The sequence below is a fragment of the Choloepus didactylus genome, chromosome 4 (genome assembly GCF_015220235.1).
Source record: "Choloepus didactylus isolate mChoDid1 chromosome 4, mChoDid1.pri, whole genome shotgun sequence".
Lineage (NCBI taxonomy): Eukaryota > Metazoa > Chordata > Mammalia > Pilosa > Megalonychidae > Choloepus > Choloepus didactylus.
Window position 1 is genome coordinate 2,243,342 of NC_051310.1, and position 19,754 is coordinate 2,263,095.

General features: G+C 62.9%; 1 protein-coding gene across 1 annotated transcript in view; it reads left to right on the plus strand.

Annotated features, from left to right (window-relative positions):
* AHNAK2 (AHNAK nucleoprotein 2) overlaps window positions 1-13,541 on the plus strand; it is a 46,324-nt gene extending 32,783 nt beyond the window's left edge. Inside the window, 1 exon segment of the mRNA XM_037831691.1 lies at window positions 2-13,541. Coding sequence (XP_037687619.1) covers window positions 2-12,922 — 12,921 coding nt within the window. The 3' untranslated portion in view covers window positions 12,923-13,541.
* Window positions 13,542-19,754: the final 6,213 nt, after the last annotated feature.

Below are 19,754 nucleotides of genomic sequence, written 5' to 3' on the forward strand. Positions count from 1 at the left end.
GGGTGATATGTCCCTCCCGTCTATTGAGGGGGAAATCAAGAGCCCTGAGCTCCACGTTGAAGTCCCATCTGTCGACGTCCAAGTGAAGCCTGGAGAGCTGGACGTGAAGCAGCCGGAGGCGCCGATGGCCGAGATCGAGATCACGGGGCAGGCCGAGGGAGCCGAACTCAAAGCACACCTGCCCAAGTTCCATATGCCCAGCATCAAGAAGCCCATGGTGGAATTCAAAGGCCCCGATGTGGACGTCAAGGGCCCCAAGTTGGGCTTCAAGGGTCCAAAGGTGGAGGTGAAGGGGCCCAAGGTGGACTTGCAGACCACCGAAGGGGATGTCAAGGGGTCCCCGGTGGACATCACCCTCCCTGATGTGGACGTGACCATGCCGAAGGTGGCAGTGGATGCCCAGGCCCCAGATCTCTCCTTGGAGGGTGCAAAAGTGGGTGCAGACATCAAGCTGGGAGACAAGGATGTCAAAGCCAAGGACGGCAAGTTCAAAATGCCCTCCTTCAAGATGCCTTCATTTGGCATCTCGGCACCGAGCAAGTCCATTGAGGCATCTGCCGATGTCTCTGTGTCAAAGGTGAAGGGGGATGTGTCCCTCCCGTCTATTGAGGGGGAAATCAAGAGCCCTGAGCTCCACGTTGAAGTCCCATCTGTCGACGTCCAAGTGAAGCCTGGAGAGCTGGACATGAAGCTGCCGGAGGTGCCGATGGCCGAGATCGAGATCACGGGGCAGGCCGAGGGAGCCGGACTCAAAGGACACCTGCCCAAGTTCCATATGCCCAGCATGAAGATGCCAAAGGTGGATCTCAAAGGCCCTGATGTGGACCTCAAGATCCCCAAGGTAGACATCAAGGGTCCAAAGAAGGATCTTAAGGGCCCCGAGATAGACATGCAGGCGACAGAAGTGGACATCAAGGGGCCCATGGTGGACGTCACCCTCCCTGATGTGGACGTGACCATGCCGAAGGTGGCAGTGGATGCCCAGGCCCCAGATCTCTCCATGGAGGGTGCAAAAGTGGGTGCAGAGGTCAAGCTGGGAGACAAGGACGTCAAAGCCAAGGACGGCAAGTTCAAAATGCCCTCCTTCAAGATGCCTTCATTTGGCATCTCGGCACCGAGCAAGTCCATCGAGGCATCTGCCGATGTCTCTGTGCCAAAGGTGAAGGGTGATGTGTCCCTCCCGTCTATTGAGGGGGAAATCAAGAGCCCTGAGCTCCACGTTGAAGTCCCATCTGTCGACGTCCAAGTGAAGCCTGGAGAGCTGGACGTGAAGCTGCCAGAGGCGCCGATGGCCGAGATCGAGATCACGGGGCAGGCCGAGGGAGCCGGACTCAAAGGACACCTGCCCAAGTTCCATATGCCCAGCATCAAGAAGCCCACAGTGGAATTCAAAGGCCCCGATGTGGACATCAAAATCCCCAAGGTGGACATCAAGGGTCCAAAGAAGCATCTTAAGGGCCCCGAGATAGACATGCAGGCGACACCAGTGGACATCAAGGGGCCCATGGTGGACGTCACCCTTCCCGATGTGGACGTGGCCATGCCGAAGGTGTCAGTGGATGCCCAGGCCCCCGATCTCTCCATGGAGCCTAGGAAAGTGGGTGCAGAAGTCAAGCTGGGAGACAAGGAAGTCAAGGCCAAGGACAGCAAGTTCAAAATGCCCTCCTTCAAGATGCCTTCATTTGGCATCTCGGCACCGAGCAAGTCCATCGAGGCATCGGCCGATGTCTCTGTGCCAAAGGCGAAGGGTGATGTGTCCCTCCCGTCTATTGAGGGGGAAATCAAGAGCCCTGAGCTCCACATTGAAGTCCCATCTGTCGACGTCCAAGTGAAGCCTGGAGAGCTGGACGCGAAGCTGCCGGAGGCACCCATGGCCGAGATCGAGATCACGGGGCAGGCCGAGGGAGCCGGACTCAAAGGACAGCTGCCCAAGTTCCATATGCCCAGCATCAAGAAGCCCACGGTGGAATTCAGAGGCCCTGATGTGGACGTCAAGGGCCCCAAGTTGGGCTTCAAGGGTCCAAAGGTGGAGGTGAAGGGGCCCAAGGTGGACTTGCAGACCACCGAAGGGGATGTCAAGGAGTCCCCAGTGGACATCACCCTCCTTGATGTGGACGTGACCATGCCGAAGGTGGCAGTGGATGCCCAGGCCCCAGATCTCTCCTTGGAGGGTGCAAAAGTGGGTGCAGACATCAAGCTGGGAGACAAGGACGTCAAAGCCAAGGACGGCAAGTTCAAAATGCCCTCCTTCAAGATGCCTTCATTTGGCATCTCGGCACCGAGCAAGTCCATCGAGGCATCTGCCGATGTCTCTGTGTCAAAGGTGAAGGGGGATGTGTCCCTCCCGTCTATTGAGGGGGAAATCAAGAGCCCTGAGCTCCACGTTGAAGTCCCATCTGTCGACGTCCTAGTGAAGCGTGGAGAGCTGGACGTGAAGCTGCCGGAGGCGCCGATGGCCGAGATCGAGATCACGGGGCAGGCCGAGGGAGCCGGACTCAAAGGACACCTGCCCAAGTTCCATATGCCCAGCATCAAGAAGCCCACAGTGGAATTCAAAGGCCCCGATGTGGACATCAAAATCCCCAAGGTGGACATCAAGGGTCCAAAGAAGCATCTTAAGGGCCCCGAGATAGACATGCAGGCGACACCAGTGGACATCAAGGGGCCCATGGTGGACGTCACCCTTCCTGATGTGGACGTGGCCATGCCGAAGGTGTCAGTGGATGCCCAGGCCCCTGATCTCTCCGTGGAGCCTGGGAAAGTGGGTGCAGAAGTCAAGCTGGGAGACAAGGAAGTCAAGGCCAAGGACAGCAAGTTCAAAATGCCCTCCTTCAAGATGCCTTCATTTGGCATCTCGGCACCGAGCAAGTCCATCGAGGCATCGGCCGATGTCTCTGTGCCAAAGGTGAAGGGTGATATGTCCCTCCCGTCTATTGAGGGGGAAATCAAGAGCCCTGAGCTCCACGTTGAAGTCCCATCTGTCGACGTCCAAGTGAAGCCTGGAGAGCTGGACGTGAAGCAGCCGGAGGCGCCGATGGCCGAGATCGAGATCACGGGGCAGGCCGAGGGAGCCGAACTCAAAGCACACCTGCCCAAGTTCCATATGCCCAGCATCAAGAAGCCCATGGTGGAATTCAAAGGCCCCGATGTGGACGTCAAGGGCCCCAAGTTGGGCTTCAAGGGTCCAAAGGTGGAGGTGAAGGGGCCCAAGGTGGACTTGCAGACCACCGAAGGGGATGTCAAGGGGTCCCCGGTGGACATCACCCTCCCTGATGTGGACGTGACCATGCCGAAGGTGGCAGTGGATGCCCAGGCCCCAGATCTCTCCTTGGAGGGTGCAAAAGTGGGTGCAGACATCAAGCTGGGAGACAAGGATGTCAAAGCCAAGGACGGCAAGTTCAAAATGCCCTCCTTCAAGATGCCTTCATTTGGCATCTCGGCACCGAGCAAGTCCATTGAGGCATCTGCCGATGTCTCTGTGTCAAAGGTGAAGGGGGATGTGTCCCTCCCGTCTATTGAGGGGGAAATCAAGAGCCCTGAGCTCCACGTTGAAGTCCCATCTGTCGACGTCCAAGTGAAGCCTGGAGAGCTGGACGTGAAGCTGCCTGAGGTGCCGATGGCCGAGATCGAGATCACGGGGCAGGCCGAGGGAGCCGGACTCAAAGGACACCTGCCCAAGTTCCATATGCCCAGCATGAAGATGCCAAAGGTGGATCTCAAAGGCCCTGATGTGGACCTCAAGATCCCCAAGGTAGACATCAAGGGTCCAAAGAAGGATCTTAAGGGCCCCGAGATAGACATGCAGGCGACAGAAGTGGACATCAAGGGGCCCATGGTGGACGTCACCCTCCCTGATGTGGACGTGACCATGCCGAAGGTGGCAGTGGATGCCCAGGCCCCAGATCTCTCCATGGAGGGTGCAAAAGTGGGTGCAGAGGTCAAGCTGGGAGACAAGGACGTCAAAGCCAAGGACGGCAAGTTCAAAATGCCCTCCTTCAAGATGCCTTCATTTGGCATCTCGGCACCGAGCAAGTCCATCGAGGCATCTGCCGATGTCTCTGTGCCAAAGGTGAAGGGTGATGTGTCCCTCCCGTCTATTGAGGGGGAAATCAAGAGCCCTGAGCTCCACGTTGAAGTCCCATCAGTCGACGTCCAAGTGAAGCCTGGAGAGCTGGACGTGAAGCTGCCGGAGGCGCCGATGGCCGAGATCGAGATCACGGGGCAGGCCGAGGGAGCCGGACTCAAAGGACACCTGCCCAAGTTCCATATGCCCAGCATCAAGAAGCCCACAGTGGAATTCAAAGGCCCCGATGTGGACATCAAAATCCCCAAGGTGGACATCAAGGGTCCAAAGAAGCATCTTAAGGGCCCTGAGATAGACATGCAGGCGACACCAGTGGACATCAAGGGGCCCATGGTGGACGTCACCCTTCCCGATGTGGACGTGGCCATGCCGAAGGTGTCAGTGGATGCCCAGGCCCCCGATCTCTCCATGAAGCCTAGGAAAGTGGGTGCAGAAGTCAAGCTGGGAGACAAGGAAGTCAAGGCCAAGGACAGCAAGTTCAAAATGCCCTCCTTCAAGATGCCTTCATTTGGCATCTCGGCACCGAGCAAGTCCATCGAGGCATCGGCCGATGTCTCTGTGCCAAAGGTGAAGGGTGATGTGTCCCTCCCGTCTATTGAGGGGGAAATCAAGAGCCCTGAGCTCCACGTTGAAGTCCCATCTGTCGACGTCCAAGTGAAGCCTGGAGAGCTGGACGTGAAGCTGCCGGAGGCACCCATGGCCGAGATCGAGATCACAGGGCAGGCCGAGGGAGCCGGACTCAAAGGACACCTGCCCAAGTTCCATATGCCCAGCATCAAGAAGCCCACGGTGGAATTCAGAGGCCCTGATGTGGACGTCAAGGGCCCCAAGTTGGGCTTCAAGGGTCCAAAGGTGGAGGTGAAGGGGCCCAAGGTGGACTTGCAGACCACCGAAGGGGATGTCAAGGGGTCCCCGGTGGACATCACCCTCCTTGATGTGGACGTGACCATGCCGAAGGTGGCAGTGGATGCCCAGGCCCCAGATCTCTCCTTGGAGGGTGCAAAAGTGGGTGCAGACATCAAGCTGGGAGACAAGGACGTCAAAGCCAAGGACGGCAAGTTCAAAATGCCCTCCTTCAAGATGCCTTCATTTGGCATCTCGGCACCAAGCAAGTCCATCGAGGCATCTGCCGATGTCTCTGTGTCAAAGGTGAAGGGTGATGTGTCCCTCCCGTCTATTGAGGGGGAAATCAAGAGCCCTGAGCTCCACGTTGAAGTCCCATCTGTCGACGTCCAAGTGAAGCCTGGAGAGCTGGACGTGAAGCTGCCGGAGGCGCCGATGGCCGAGATCGAGATCACGGGGCAGGCCGAGGGAGCCGGACTCAAAGGACACCTGCCCAAGTTCCATATGCCCAGCATGAAGATGCCAAAGGTGGATCTCAAAGGCCCTGATGTGGACCTCAAGATCCCCAAGGTAGACATCAAGGGTCCAAAGAAGGATCTTAAGGGCCCTGAGATAGACATGCAGGCGACAGAAGTGGACATCAAGGGGCCCATGGTGGACGTCACCCTCCCTGATGTGGACGTGACCATGCCGAAGGTGGCAGTGGATGCCCAGGCCCCAGATCTCTCCATGGAGGGTGCAAAAGTGGGTGCAGAGGTCAAGCTGGGAGACAAGGACGTCAAAGCCAAGGATGGCAAGTTCAAAATGCCCTCCTTCAAGATGCCTTCATTTGGCATCTCGGCACCGAGCAAGTCCATCGAGGCATCTGCCGATGTCTCTGTGCCAAAGGTGAAGGCTGATGTGTCCCTCCCGTCTATTGAGGGGGAAATCAAGAGCCCTGAGCTCCACGTTGAAGTCCCATCTGTCGACGTCCAAGTGAAGCCTGGAGAGCTGGACGTGAAGCTGCCGGAGGCGCCGATGGCCGAGATCGAGATCACGGGGCAGGCCGAGGGAGCCGGACTCAAAGGACACCTGCCCAAGTTCCATATGCCCAGCATCAAGAAGCCCACAGTGGAATTCAAAGGCCCCGATGTGGACATCAAAATCCCCAAGGTGGACATCAAGGGTCCAAAGAAGCATCTTAAGGGCCCCGAGATAGACATGCAGGCGACACCAGTGGACATCAAGGGGCCCATGGTGGACGTCACCCTTCCCGATGTGGACGTGGCCATGCCGAAGGTGTCAGTGGATGCCCAGGCCCCCGATCTCTCCATGGAGCCTAGGAAAGTGGGTGCAGAAGTCAAGCTGGGAGACAAGGAAGTCAAGGCCAAGGACAGCAAGTTCAAAATGCCCTCCTTCAAGATGCCTTCATTTGGCATCTCGGCACCGAGCAAGTCCATCGAGGCATCGGCCGATGTCTCTGTGCCAAAGGTGAAGGGTGATGTGTCCCTCCCGTCTATTGAGGGGGAAATCAAGAGCCCTGAGCTCCACGTTGAAGTCCCATCTGTCGACGTCCAAGTGAAGCCTGGAGAGCTGGACGTGAAGCTGCCGGAGGCACCCATGGCCGAGATCGAGATCACAGGGCAGGCCGAGGGAGCCGGACTCAAAGGACACCTGCCCAAGTTCCATATGCCCAGCATCAAGAAGCCCACGGTGGAATTCAGAGGCCCTGATGTGGACGTCAAGGGCCCCAAGTTGGGCTTCAAGGGTCCAAAGGTGGAGGTGAAGGGGCCCAAGGTGGACTTGCAGACCACCGAAGGGGATGTCAAGGGGTCCCCGGTGGACATCACCCTCCTTGATGTGGACGTGACCATGCCGAAGGTGTCAGTGGATGCCCAGGCCCCAGATCTCTCCTTGGAGGGTGCAAAAGTGGGTGCAGACATCAAGCTGGGAGACAAGGACGTCAAAGCCAAGGACGGCAAGTTCAAAATGCCCTCCTTCAAGATGCCTTCATTTGGCATCTCGGCACCGAGCAAGTCCATCGAGGCATCTGCCGATGTCTCTGTGTCAAAGGTGAAGGGTGATGTGTCCCTCCCGTCTATTGAGGGGGAAATCAAGAGCCCTGAGCTCCACGTTGAAGTCCCATCTGTCGACGTCCAAGTGAAGCCTGGAGAGCTGGACGTGAAGCTGCCGGAGGCGCCGATGGCCGAGATCGAGATCACGGGGCAGGCCGAGGGAGCCAGACTCAAAGGACACCTGCCCAAGTTCCATATGCCCAGCATGAAGATGCCAAAGGTGGATCTCAAAGGCCCTGATGTGGACCTCAAGATCCCCAAGGTAGACATCAAGGGTCCAAAGAAGGATCTTAAGGGCCCCGAGATAGACATGCAGGCGACAGAAGTGGACATCAAGGGGCCCATGGTGGACGTCACCCTCCCTGATGTGGACGTGACCATGCCGAAGGTGGCAGTGGATGCCCAGGCCCCAGATCTCTCCATGGAGGGTGCAAAAGTGGGTGCAGAGGTCAAGCTGGGAGACAAGGACGTCAAAGCCAAGGACGGCAAGTTCAAAATGCCCTCCTTCAAGATGCCTTCATTTGGCATCTCGGCACCGAGCAAGTCCATCGAGGCATCTGCCGATGTCTCTGTGCCAAAGGTGAAGGCTGATGTGTCCCTCCCGTCTATTGAGGGGGAAATCAAGAGCCCTGAGCTCCACGTTGAAGTCCCATCTGTCGACGTCCAAGTGAAGCCTGGAGAGCTGGACGTGAAGCTGCCGGAGGCGCCGATGGCCGAGATCGAGATCACGGGGCAGGCCGAGGGAGCCGGACTCAAAGGACACCTGCCCAAGTTCCATATGCCCAGCATCAAGAAGCCCACAGTGGAATTCAAAGGCCCCGATGTGGACATCAAAATCCCCAAGGTGGACATCAAGGGTCCAAAGAAGCATCTTAAGGGCCCCGAGATAGACATGCAGGCGACACCAGTGGACATCAAGGGGCCCATGGTGGACGTCACCCTTCCCGATGTGGACGTGGCCATGCCGAAGGTGTCAGTGGATGCCCAGGCCCCCGATCTCTCCATGGAGCCTAGGAAAGTGGGTGCAGAAGTCAAGCTGGGAGACAAGGAAGTCAAGGCCAAGGACAGCAAGTTCAAAATGCCCTCCTTCAAGATGCCTTCATTTGGCATCTCGGCACCGAGCAAGTCCATCGAGGCATCGGCCGATGTCTCTGTGCCAAAGGTGAAGGGTGATGTGTCCCTCCCGTCTATTGAGGGGGAAATCAAGAGCCCTGAGCTCCACGTTGAAGTCCCATCTGTCGACGTCCAAGTGAAGCCTGGAGAGCTGGACGTGAAGCTGCCGGAGGCACCCATGGCCGAGATCGAGATCACAGGGCAGGCCGAGGGAGCCGGACTCAAAGGACACCTGCCCAAGTTCCATATGCCCAGCATCAAGAAGCCCACGGTGGAATTCAGAGGCCCTGATGTGGACGTCAAGGGCCCCAAGTTGGGCTTCAAGGGTCCAAAGGTGGAGGTGAAGGGGCCCAAGGTGGACTTGCAGACCACCGAAGGGGATGTCAAGGGGTCCCCGGTGGACATCACCCTCCTTGATGTGGACGTGACCATGCCGAAGGTGTCAGTGGATGCCCAGGCCCCAGATCTCTCCTTGGAGGGTGCAAAAGTGGGTGCAGACATCAAGCTGGGAGACAAGGACGTCAAAGCCAAGGACGGCAAGTTCAAAATGCCCTCCTTCAAGATGCCTTCATTTGGCATCTCGGCACCAAGCAAGTCCATCGAGGCATCTGCCGATGTCTCTGTGCCAAAGGTGAAGGGGGATGTGTCCCTCCCATCTGTTGAGGGGGAAATCAAGAGCCTTGAGCTCCACGTTGAAGTCCCGTCTGTCAACGTCCAAGTGAAGCCTGGAGAGCTGGACGTGAAGGTGCGGGAGGCGCCGATGGCCGAGATCGAGATCACGGGGCAGGCCGAGGGAGCCGGACTCAAAGGACACCTGCCCAAGTTCCATATGCCCAGCATCAAGAAGCCCATGGTGGAATTCAAAGGCCCCGATGTGGACGTCAAGGGCCCCAAGTTGGGCTTCAAGGGTCCAAAGGTGGAGGTGAAGGGGCCCAAGGTGGACTTGCAGACCACCGAAGGGGATGTCAAGGGGTCCCCGGTGGACATCACCCTCCCTGATGTGGACGTGACACTGCCGAAGGTGTCAGTGGATGCCCAGGCCCCAGATCTCTCCTTGGAGGGTGCAAAAGTGGGTGCAGAGGTCAAGCTGGGAGACAAGGAAGTCAAGGCCAAGGACAGCAAGTTCAAAATGCCCTCCTTCAAGATGCCTTCATTTGGCATCTCGGCACCGAGCAAGTCCATCGAGGCATCGGCCGATGTCTCTGTTCCAAAGGTGAAGGGGGATGTGTCCCTCCCGTCTATTGAGGGGGAAATCAAGAGCCCTGAGCTCCACGTTGAAGTTCCATCTGTCGACGTCCAAGTGAAGCCTGGAGAGCTGGACGTGAAGCTGCCGGAGGCGCCGATGGCCGAGATCGAGATCACGGGGCAGGCCGAGGGAGCCGGACTCAAAGGACACCTGCCCAAGTTCCATATGCCCAGCATCAAGAAGCCCATGGTGGAATTCAAAGGCCCCGATGTGGACGTCAAGGGCCCCAAGTTGGGCTTCAAGGGTCCAAAGGTGGAGGTGAAGGGGCCCAAGGTGGACTTGCAGACCACCGAAGGGGATGTCAAGGGGTCCCCGGTGGACATCACCCTCCCTGATGTGGACGTGACACTGCCGAAGGTGTCAGTGGATGCCCAGGCCCCAGATCTCTCCTTGGAGGGTGCAAAAGTGGGTGCAGAGGTCAAGCTGGGAGACAAGGAAGTCAAGGCCAAGGACGGCAAGTTCAAAATGCCCTCCTTCAAGATGCCTTCATTTGGCATCTCGGCACCGAGCAAGTCCATCGAGGCATCGGCCGATGTCTCTGTTCCAAAGGTGAAGGGGGATGTGTCCCTCCCGTCTATTGAGGGGGAAATCAAGAGCCCTGAGCTCCACGTTGAAGTTCCATCTGTCGACGTCCAAGTGAAGCCTGGAGAGCTGGACGTGAAGCTGCCGGAGGCGCCGATGGCCGAGATCGAGATCACGGGGCAGGCCGAGGGAGCCGGACTCAAAGGACACCTGCCCAAGTTCCATATGCCCAGCATGAAGATGCCAAAGGTGGATCTCAAAGGCCCTGATGTGGACCTCAGGGGCCGCAAGCTGGATATCAAGGGTCCAGAGAAGAATGTTAAGGGTCAGGGGATAGACATGCAGGTGACGCAAGTGGACATCAGGGCACCCATGCTGGATGTTCCCCTTACTGATGTGGACTTGACCATGCCCACAGTGGCCCTTGACCCTCTCCCTCCTGTGTCATCTGTCCAGGTGACTTTCCCTAAATTCCAGAAGCCAAGGTTTGGGTTTTCCGTCCCGATCGTAGCTGTTTCTGACGGGGAGCCCCGTGCGCCCCCTGCAGCTGTCCTGCCCCTGCCTGCCCCTTCACCCGCTGCCGACGCCTCTGTCCCCCAGGGCCTGGGCAGGCACTTGGGTTCTGAGGTCCCCTCAGACAGGGCTGTGGTTGAAGCGAAAGGGAGCGCCTCCAAATTGCCCAAGTTCAAGCTCCCGCCGTTCACCCCGTCTCCAGAAAAGGAGGCGCAGCTCCAAGGGGGCCTGGAGTGCAGGCTGGAGGACGCAGCGGCCCAACTGACCTCAGACACGGGTCAGGCTGCTGCCGAGCCCGGGAATTGCATTTCCCAAAGGGAAACGGGCTCCGACCTGCCTCCGGAGAAAGAGGGGGAGAAGGGGAGGGTGAAGACATCTGGCTTGGCCGTGTCCAAACTGGCATTTCCCAGATTGCCGGGTCCTGGGGGAGGGGTCCGCCAGCCCCAGGGTGCTGCTGATCCTTCCCGTTCCATCACCGCAGCAGGGCCCGACCCTCCAGGCACAGACGGGGCCCGCTCTGATGGTGGCCCCCCAGGGGCAGAGGACCCTGCCCTCCCACAGCCGCAGGCACACATGCTCAGCTGGAGCTTTGCCAGAGCCGAGCTTGGGTCCCCCGGGCCCGAGGTGGGGGTGCAGGGGTCCCAGGCTGACAGCCCCTTTCCTCATCCTGACCTGCTTCCTGGAGGTGGCCATGACGGCCTGGGGCCCTCGGCTGTGTCAGCAAGCCTGCCCCCTGCGGAGGGCCCCGGTCTCCAGCCACCAGGTGAAAAACCTGCCGCCACCGTGTCCCCCGTGGTGGAGAGCCCCAGGGAGGGGGCCGTTGTGGGGGCTGTGCCTGCGGACTCACAGGAGAGCTGGTTTAAAATGCCCAAATTCCGCGTGCCTGGCTTCCGGCGCTCCTCCTCCAAGGAGAAGGGTGAGGCTGGGGGCCCGGACGCCACGGACACCCACACGCCCGCTGCCCCCGAGTCCAGAGAAGGGCCTGCTCCAGGGGAGACTCCGGGCGTCACCCGTGGGTGCGAAGCGGAGGCAGGTCTGTCCTTGCAGCCCACAGGCTCCGATGCCGACACACGGGCGCCCCAGAGAGCAACGTACGCAGATGTGGTGAAGCAGCAGGTCGGCAGTGGGGGCTCCAGGCCGCAGCCCCCCGCCCCCAGCACTGCTGGTGTTCCCGCTCCCGAGGCCGGGCTCCCTCCTGTCCAAGGGCCCGTCCACCAGCAGGTGCCCGGCGCCAGCCTCGCAGAATCCCAGGCTCCTGCTCCAGGCCCGGGAGGACAGGCCGTCGCCAGCGGGGAGGAGAGACTGGGGAAGCAGCTTTCCCGGCCCGAGGGTCCCCTGAGACTGAGGACTTCCAGCACCGCGAGGCCGTCCCACGTTTCCGTCGTCAGGACGGACCAGGTCTGGGAAGACTCCGTGGTCTCCGTCAGATTCCCCAAATTAAAGGTTCCGAGGTTCGCCGCCCCGGCCCCCGGCACAGACGCCGACGTCTTCGTGCCCGCCGTGACACAGGTGCGGTGCCTGGAGAGCGTCGCCGTGGCCCCGTGTGCGGAGAGCTCCGGGCCGTGGGCCGCCGGCCTCCCCGGGGAGCCCTCCTCAGGGGCGCCTCCGGTTCCTAAGGCCCGAGTGCAGGTTCAGGGCGCCTGGGCGGAGAGCCCGACGGTCACCGTACGCAGCGCGGCGGCGGCAGAGCACGCTGGCTCCTCGGGGGCGGACGTCTTTTCCGCCCAGATTGTGCGAGAATCAGAGATCCCCGCGTCGGAGGTTCGAACGCCTTCCTACGGCTTTTCGTTGCTCAAGGTGAAGATCCCAGAGCCCCCCGCACGGGCTGGCGTGCGCGTGGCGATGCAGGAGGGCCCCGGAGAGCCTCCCAGACCAGCCGGCCCGGGAGCAGGCCCCGCTGCGGGAGCGCCCCAGGCCGACACCGTGGAGCCCTTGGCGATGGTCTCCTCCAGCGGCAGCGTGCCGAGGCCCATCACGGTCGCGCTGGAAGCTCGCCCAGGCCATCAGCTTGCAGACAGCTGTTCCGACGACGAGCCGGAAATCCTCGAGTTTCCCGCCGAGGACAGCCAGGAGGAGGCGGCCCCACTGGCGGACGCAGGCAGGAACCGAAGCGAGAACGCGGAGGGCAAGAGGGCCTCTGGCCTGTTCCGGTTTTGGCTTCCGAGCATTGGGTTTTCTTCTGTTGACGAGACACGTTCGGACTCCAAAGATGACATCCAAAGAGCTGCTCCCGTCGAGGCACAGCCCGAGGTGCGGCCAGAACCGGAACCGCCCCAGAAACAGGAGCGGGCAGGCTGGTTCCGGTTCCCCAAGCTGGGCTTCAGCTCGTCTCCCGCCGAGAAGGCTCATGGCGCCGACGGGCAGCCGGACCCGGAGGAAGCGGCCACCTTTTTTGATGCGCATGAAAGTTTCTCCCCCGAGGATAAGGAGGACGGCGACGCGGCTGCGAGCCCGGTGGTGACGTCCGCGTCCAGGACGGAGCCCACCCAGCCGGAGCAGGACGGCGGAGCCAGCGGTGTGTGTGCTCCCAGGCCGGGCCCCCAGTGAGGTGGACACAAGCCCCCTGCCCCGATCCACAGAACTGAGGATGGAGCAGAAATGACGAGAATCCCAAAAGGAAGAGAAAACATGTGCAAAGCTTGGTAGCAGAGGAGGCGCGACTTCCCGGAAGACGCCAGAACCCCACAGCGCCACGGTGCGTGTGCAGGTGCTGGCGAGGAAGACGTCTTCACGCGGTCTCTTCCGTCATTCTCCCAGGAGCCCGAGGTCTGTGGGTGCTGCTCTCTTGCGGATAGGCCTAGAATGGCTCCGGCTGGGGTCGTTTCAGGGTCTCCCCGTTGTGCTGCTGCTGCTTCCTGATGCAATTCCCCATTTCTGGCAGAGGCCGCGGAACCCCTGGGGGCTTCTCATCACCACCGTCGTCATGAGTGCGCTTGGCTGAGTGTCCTCGCTAAGGCCAGCGTCGGGCGCTTTGTGCAAAGACGCACGCACGCTGGGCGGGAGGGACAGCAGTCAGCGGTCGGCCGGGCGGCCGTGGGCAGGGGTCCCCAGGACACGTGCCTGCCGCTGACCCAGGGCCTCTGGGCACATCCCCGATGGACGCAATGCAGAACGGGCCCGGCTGTGTCCTCCCGGGGAATAAAGGAAGGCTGTGTTCCACGATGAAGGCTTGGGGTCTTTTGTCTCGGGCTCAAACTCCTCTGCCCCGGCCCCCTGGCTGCCCTCCCCCACCATAGAATCTCTAGAACACAGAGTCAGGAGTGAGACAGAGCTGCGGCTCACTCTGGCACTGGCTCACCCCGACGCCTATTACTAGGCCCTCCTGGAGCCCGGTGCTGAGAGGGAGACCCCCCAACTGGCAGCAGAACAGGATAGAGGACGGAGGGGGCGGCCGCTGGGGGAGCTGTGCTTGGCGACATGCCCCCTTCCGGGCAGCCTGCAGGAAGCAGATCCCTGGGGGTTTGCCGAGGGCACGTCAGGAGGTGTCCTGCACGTTTCAGAGCCAGGGCTCCCTGACCCTGCTGCCCGGAGGCCCCTCGGGCTACAGGCGTGGGGCATTCTGAGGGGGCAGTAGGTCCAGCTCCCGCCTGCTCTTTCTCCCTGGGGGAGGCACGGCCGAGGGTGTGGGGATGAGGCCGGGTACTGGGCGCCCCTGCAGAGGCCCTGGGAGGGCAGTGGCCATGGGGGGCAGGAGCCCTGGCTGGGAGGGGTGCCCGGTTCTCCTCCAGGCCGCAGAGGGCAGGACAAGGCGTGCTGGCAGTGGCCGCTGGGAGGGGAGCAGGCGGACACCCGGAGGCTCAGGCTGGGGAAGGAAGGGGACTTGGCAGAGCCGTCATCGCCTGGCCGCTCTCTGCTCTGACTTGCAGGTGCCGCTTGGAAACTCAGGGGACGTTGCCCTCCCCGAGTCTCGGAGATAAGGCCCAGGGTGGCGGCCTGGGGGCTGGAGTGGGCAGGCAGCTCGTGGGCGTCTGTGTGGCCTCGACTCCTCCACGGCAGCGTCCCTGGCGCAGGTCTCGGGGCCATCGGCGACCTTCAGTTCCTTGAGGGGCGTGCGGCTGAGGCCTCCAGAGGGCAGCTCCCGCCCGGCAGCTTGCACCCTCAAACTGGCAGGCACACGGCCCCTCAGCAAGGCAGATGTTACAGTCCTACATAACGGGATCACAGAAGTGACACCCCATCACCCTGGCTGCATTCTGTGGGTGACAAGCGCATCACAAGCCCTGCCCACACTCGAAGGGAGGGGACTGCCAGGGGCAGGAGGTGGGGGTCCTTGGGGGCCATCTCAGGGTCTGTCGTCACTCCCTGCAAGGGGCCACACCACTTGCTCTCTTGGGGCCTTCCGGGCCTCATCAAGCTGGGTCTTCACGGGGTCTGCTTTGGAGCAGGCCCTCGAGGCTGCTGCCCAGTCACCACGGGTGGGCTCCCGGCACGGCTGCAAGGCCGAGAGCTGCCCGAGTGCTCAGCACAGGTGCTCACGGTGTCAGAGGACCGAGGAGCAGAGGGCAGCCCCCCACGGGCAGCCCTGGGGGTGGAGCTGGGGTCTGGGCCGCGTGGCTCCCCAGGGTGCTGGCATGCGGCTCTTTGGCAAATGGGGCAGAGGGGGCCTGGGGATGGGCAGTGGGTGGGCAGCCCCGGAGCAGCCACGGCAGTGCAGCCCACACAGACGGCTCCCAGACTGCATGGATCTTTGGCTCCCACATTCATGGCTGTGCTGCAGAGCCTCTCGAGATCTGTGGGGAAGGCAGGGTGGTGCTGGAACCTTCTGCACGGATGAGGATGCTGCTAACACAAACTTCAGATGTGTGCGGTGCGGGTGGACCAATCAAACAGTGAAGGATTTGCAGCATGGCTGACACCAGCCTCTGCCAGCTCTTCACCCGAAGCAGAGGATGAGGGGAGGGCGGGGAAGAGGCCCTGCAAGATGCCCCGACGGCCCTGGGAGGGCAGGAGGGCGTCTGCATCACGCAGCTCCCATGGGGTTGTTCTGTCAGCACCCCTGAGCCAGCCCCTAGCTTCAGCCTGGTGTGGCTGCCGGGCCTCCACCCCGGCAGGTGGGCCCTGGGGTCTCGGTCAGAAACCATCTGGCGAGAGAGGTCAGGGTGCCCAGAGATAGGCTTCTCATGCAGCATTGGGCTGGGATATGGCAAAAGGACTGGAACATTCACGTCAGAGCCAGCTGCTGCTGGGCGGGTGGCCCAGGTGATCCGGGACAGGGTGGGCTCAGAACCCGCTGCACCCAAGTCTTCCCAACACCTGCAGTGTCAGGCCCCGCCCCACCTCCCCGGGCCCCGCCCACACACATCAGCCACCGCCCTGCCACCCTGGGCCCCGCCCCTCCGCACCAGGCCACGCCCACCTCCCTGGGCCCCGCCCCTCCACACCGGGCACTGCTCTGCAGCCCTGTGTTCCTCCCAGCAGCCCGAGCCCCGCCCCTGCACACCGGGCCCCGCCCAGCAGCCCCAGGCCCCGCCCCTGCACACCAGGCCCCGCCCCACCACACTCAACCCCTTTCACCGCACCCCGCATCTGCCCGGGCCTGCAGGTGATCTGGTTCCTGCCTTGGGGGTCAATCCCAAGTCCTGGGCCCACTTCTTTCCACCCGCCCGCACCTCACTGAACCCCCTCAGCCGCCCCCTCCGCCCCACACCTCATCCCGCGTTCCCGTAGGTCCCAGACTGGGCAGTGCATGTGCAGACTCTGGGCAGCATGTGGGCGGCTTCCCGGGGGTCTCACAGGTGACCGGACCCCGTGCAGGACCGACGAGGAGTTTTCCGTTTTCTTTGTGCAGCCTCCATTGTGGTTGGAGCAAGGCAGCCCAGAGGGCTCCCTGGAGGAGGTGTGGGCTTGGGAGGATGGGGCTGGGAGGCTGAGGGGGGCCAAGGCGCAGTGCTGGTGGCCTGCTGACCCCCTGACAGCGTGTTCACGGGGGCCCACAGCCGCCTCAGGCACAGTCCCCGCCGCGGCCGTCCCTCCAGGCCTCCGGGGGAGCACGATCTCCTGTCCCCTCCGAGAGTGGCCGCAGCTGTGCCTGCAGGGTGGTGGCCCCTGGCTGACCACCAGGCCACCCTGAGGTGCTGCCGAAGCCGTCTTCTGACCAGGTGGAGGTGCCTGGGGGCAGGGCGGGTCACGGGGCCCACACCGGGCGCAGGCTGGGGTCTCACCCACTGACTAACGCCTCCTGCCAGGGCAGCCCTGGCCCAGGTGCGGGGGCAGCTGCTCCTTCCCAGTCCACGTCACTCTGGGTCAGGCCCAGGCCAGGGCGGCTGGGGGGTGGCTGGGCTGGTGCTGGGAGCTGCACCCGCAGGCCTGGACCCCTCCAGCAGCCCCCGTGCCCCTTCAGCTCCCCTGCTGGCCGCTGCCTGAGGCACGTCCCCTTCTGTGGGTTTGTGCGGCCCTGGACCCCTCGGCCATTCCCCCGCATAGGCCGTCTTCTTGGTGTCCATGACTTGAACTGGGGGTGGAAACGGCCCCCCACTGATGAGGTGAAGACTCTTCAGGGGCCATGAGAGGCCGGGCAGGCTGGGGCTGGGGGTGGGTCCTCCTGACGTCCACAAAGATGCCGGCCGAGGGGTCGGTCAGGGCCGGCAGGGACTGCCGGTGGGGGGCGTGGTGGGGTCCGCGGGGAGCTGGCAGCCGAGGAGCAGACACAGCAGACACTCCTGCCGCAGGCTCCGCCTGAATGCATCATCCAGCACCGGCCAGGACCCCCCTGCAGGCATGGCCCGGACCCCCAGCATCGGCAGATCCCGCCACAGTGGGGAATCCCCGTCCCCGAGCTGTGGGTGGACTCGGGGCCTCCCTGTCCTGCCACCAGCGCCTCCAGGTGTGGGTGCGGCTGAGGGCCCCGGGTGGAGATGTCCTGCCCGTCCTGTCCTCGCGCCCGGCCGCCCGGCATTTGGAAACGAGCTGCCTTGAGTGGTCACCAGTGGAAAGACGGGGTGGGGGCGGGGTCTGTGCAGGGACGCTGGAGCTGTGCGAGCCAGGGGCTCCAGGTGGACCGTCTGCACCCCGAGTCGGGGAAGGGTCCCCCACCCTGCAAATCGGTCATTCGGGCCACCGGGCCGCTGCAGGGTGACCCCGTCTGGGATCCTGTGGGGGGGTGCAGTGGGCGCTGCTGGCCTCCCTTGGCCCCGTTCCCTCTGAGAGGGGGCCCTTTGACATCAGCCAGTCCTCTCTCTTGGGGCTGCAGCCCCTCAATGCCCCCACCCCAGCAGCCTGTCTGCAGGCGCCCGGGCCACGGCCTCCTCCGCTCACAGGGCCTGTCTCACGTGGACGGGACCGCGGTGTCCTCATCACAGTCTCCTGGGACAGCCCCGGGGCCGCCTCCCCAGGGCCTCACCTGGGGGTCTGAGGACCCAGGCCCAGGGTGGGGTGATTTCCCGGCACATGGCCACCTCCTCTAGTGCTTGGGGACAGAGCGTAATAGGGGACCCTGATGGCCCTCATTGAACCCCCTTACTGAGAAACACCCCCAGGCTGCCCAGTGGCCTGCAGGCTCCTGCCGCCGGCTGCCGGGACTGCAGGGCTCTGACTTCCCGGGCAGCGTGGGGTTGCCGGTGGCCATAGCCGGGAGCTGCTCCCATCGAGCAGCGGCTGCAGCTTCTACAGAAGCCCCCCCACCACCGGCCCAGGCCAGGGGCCCCAGGAGTGAGTCCAGGCTGCCCTCTGCCCCACGTGCCCCCCCAGGAGGCTACCCCCAGCACCCCAGCTCCCCCCAATGACCTCTGATTGGGACTGACCTGCACCATCAGCCTGAGTGCTCTGTCCCCAGGGGCCGGCCCCTCGACACCCCACCCTGCCCCAGGAGCCCCTGAGGAAGGGCTGCCTGGAGCCTGGTCCTGCCCCCCGAGTGCAGCGCGGATGTGGACCCTGACCTGCTGTGTGAGGCGGGGCCGGGGCTGACGGGGTGGGGCTGATGAGTCACTGTCGCCGATGTCGGGCCCCTCAGGGATGAGGGGAGGAGGCCACGTGGGCACAGCCAGGCCTGGGCCAGGGGGATGTGGGCTGCAGGCGCCAGGTCCCGGGGGTCCTCTCCACAAGGACGAGCCCGCGGGGGCCACGGAGGGGCCGAGCCTGGGCCGAGGAGCCCCCCGGCCTGCCTCGTGCCTCCCGCTCTGTCCCCTCCAGGGGCTCCCACCGAGCCCAGGCCAAGAAGCAGAGAGGGGCAGCCAAACTGGGTGGGCGGCAGGGCCAGAGTCCAGTGAGCCCTGGGCGGTGACACCCAGGAGTGGCCCAGGATGCGGGCTGGGTGGGTGGCCCCGCATGGGGCAAGGCAGGGGGACCCCAGGCCCAGGGCCGGTTCTCCCGCAGCCCCGGGGCCGAGCAGGGCTGAGCCTGGAGTGGGTGACCCAGTGGGGAAGGGGCAAGGCCGGGAGGCGGTGGCGCCCCCACGCTGGGTGGCCGCTGCACTGGGGCACTGTGTCCCAGGACCCCCCATTGGGGAAGAGTGCCCTGTGTCCCCCTCCCTGGCCCGGCTGCTGCTGCCTCTGCTCCCCCAGGGGCCCTTCCCAGGTGGTCCCAGGTGGTGGGAGCAGGCACTGGCCACGGGAGCAGTGAGAGCCACTGTGGAGGGTGGCAGCCTCAGGGTCGCCGGGTGTGGGGGGCAGCGCTACTCCTGGCTTGGCCAGACGGTTTCCCTAGCTGGCATCTACTTGCTCCCAGGAAGTGGGTGCTGGGAGCACCTCATAGGACCCCAGAGCAGAGGGAAGTGGACAGGCCCTGGGTGGCCTGGAGGGGCTTTGCTCACTGGCCAGGCTGCCCCCAGCTCCCCGGGATGTCCCCCACAGCTGGCCCCGGCTTCTGTCCTTGCTGCTTTGGCCCAGGGGCCCTGTGAGGTGCCCCCAGCCCCCCTTCCTGGGACCCCCCCCCAGTCCCACGAGGCCTGCCCCTCTGTCCCGGGGGCTGTGGCGGGGGGTGAAGAAGACCCACGCAGGGGCCCCTGCAGTCGGCAGAGCTCTTGGGTCCTCCTGCCCAGGGCAGCCTGGTGTCCCCAGCAGCTCTGGCCACCCCCACCCCAGCTGTCCCAGAGCCCTGGCAGCCGAGGGCTGGGTCCGGCCTCTGATGGGGTCCCTGCAGGCACCTGCCCCCATGCGCAGCAGCCTCCCTGCTCCTCCCGAGGCTGACCCTTGGGCTCCACTCCACTGCTCCCACCCCAGGGCAGGTGACCTCCACAGGGACCCAGGCTCCACAGGTTGCCTTTGGCTCTCAGCCTCATGGCCTCATGTGACTGCTGGAGCTCAGCCATTGCCTCTTTGTTCCAGCAGAGCAGTAGGAACATTCCAGAGATTTCCTGGAAGTCCCACAGGTGTTTCCAGCAAGAACATCAGCATACCCGACCCCAGGAGGGCCTCATTTTAACTTCACCAATTCCATCTGCCAC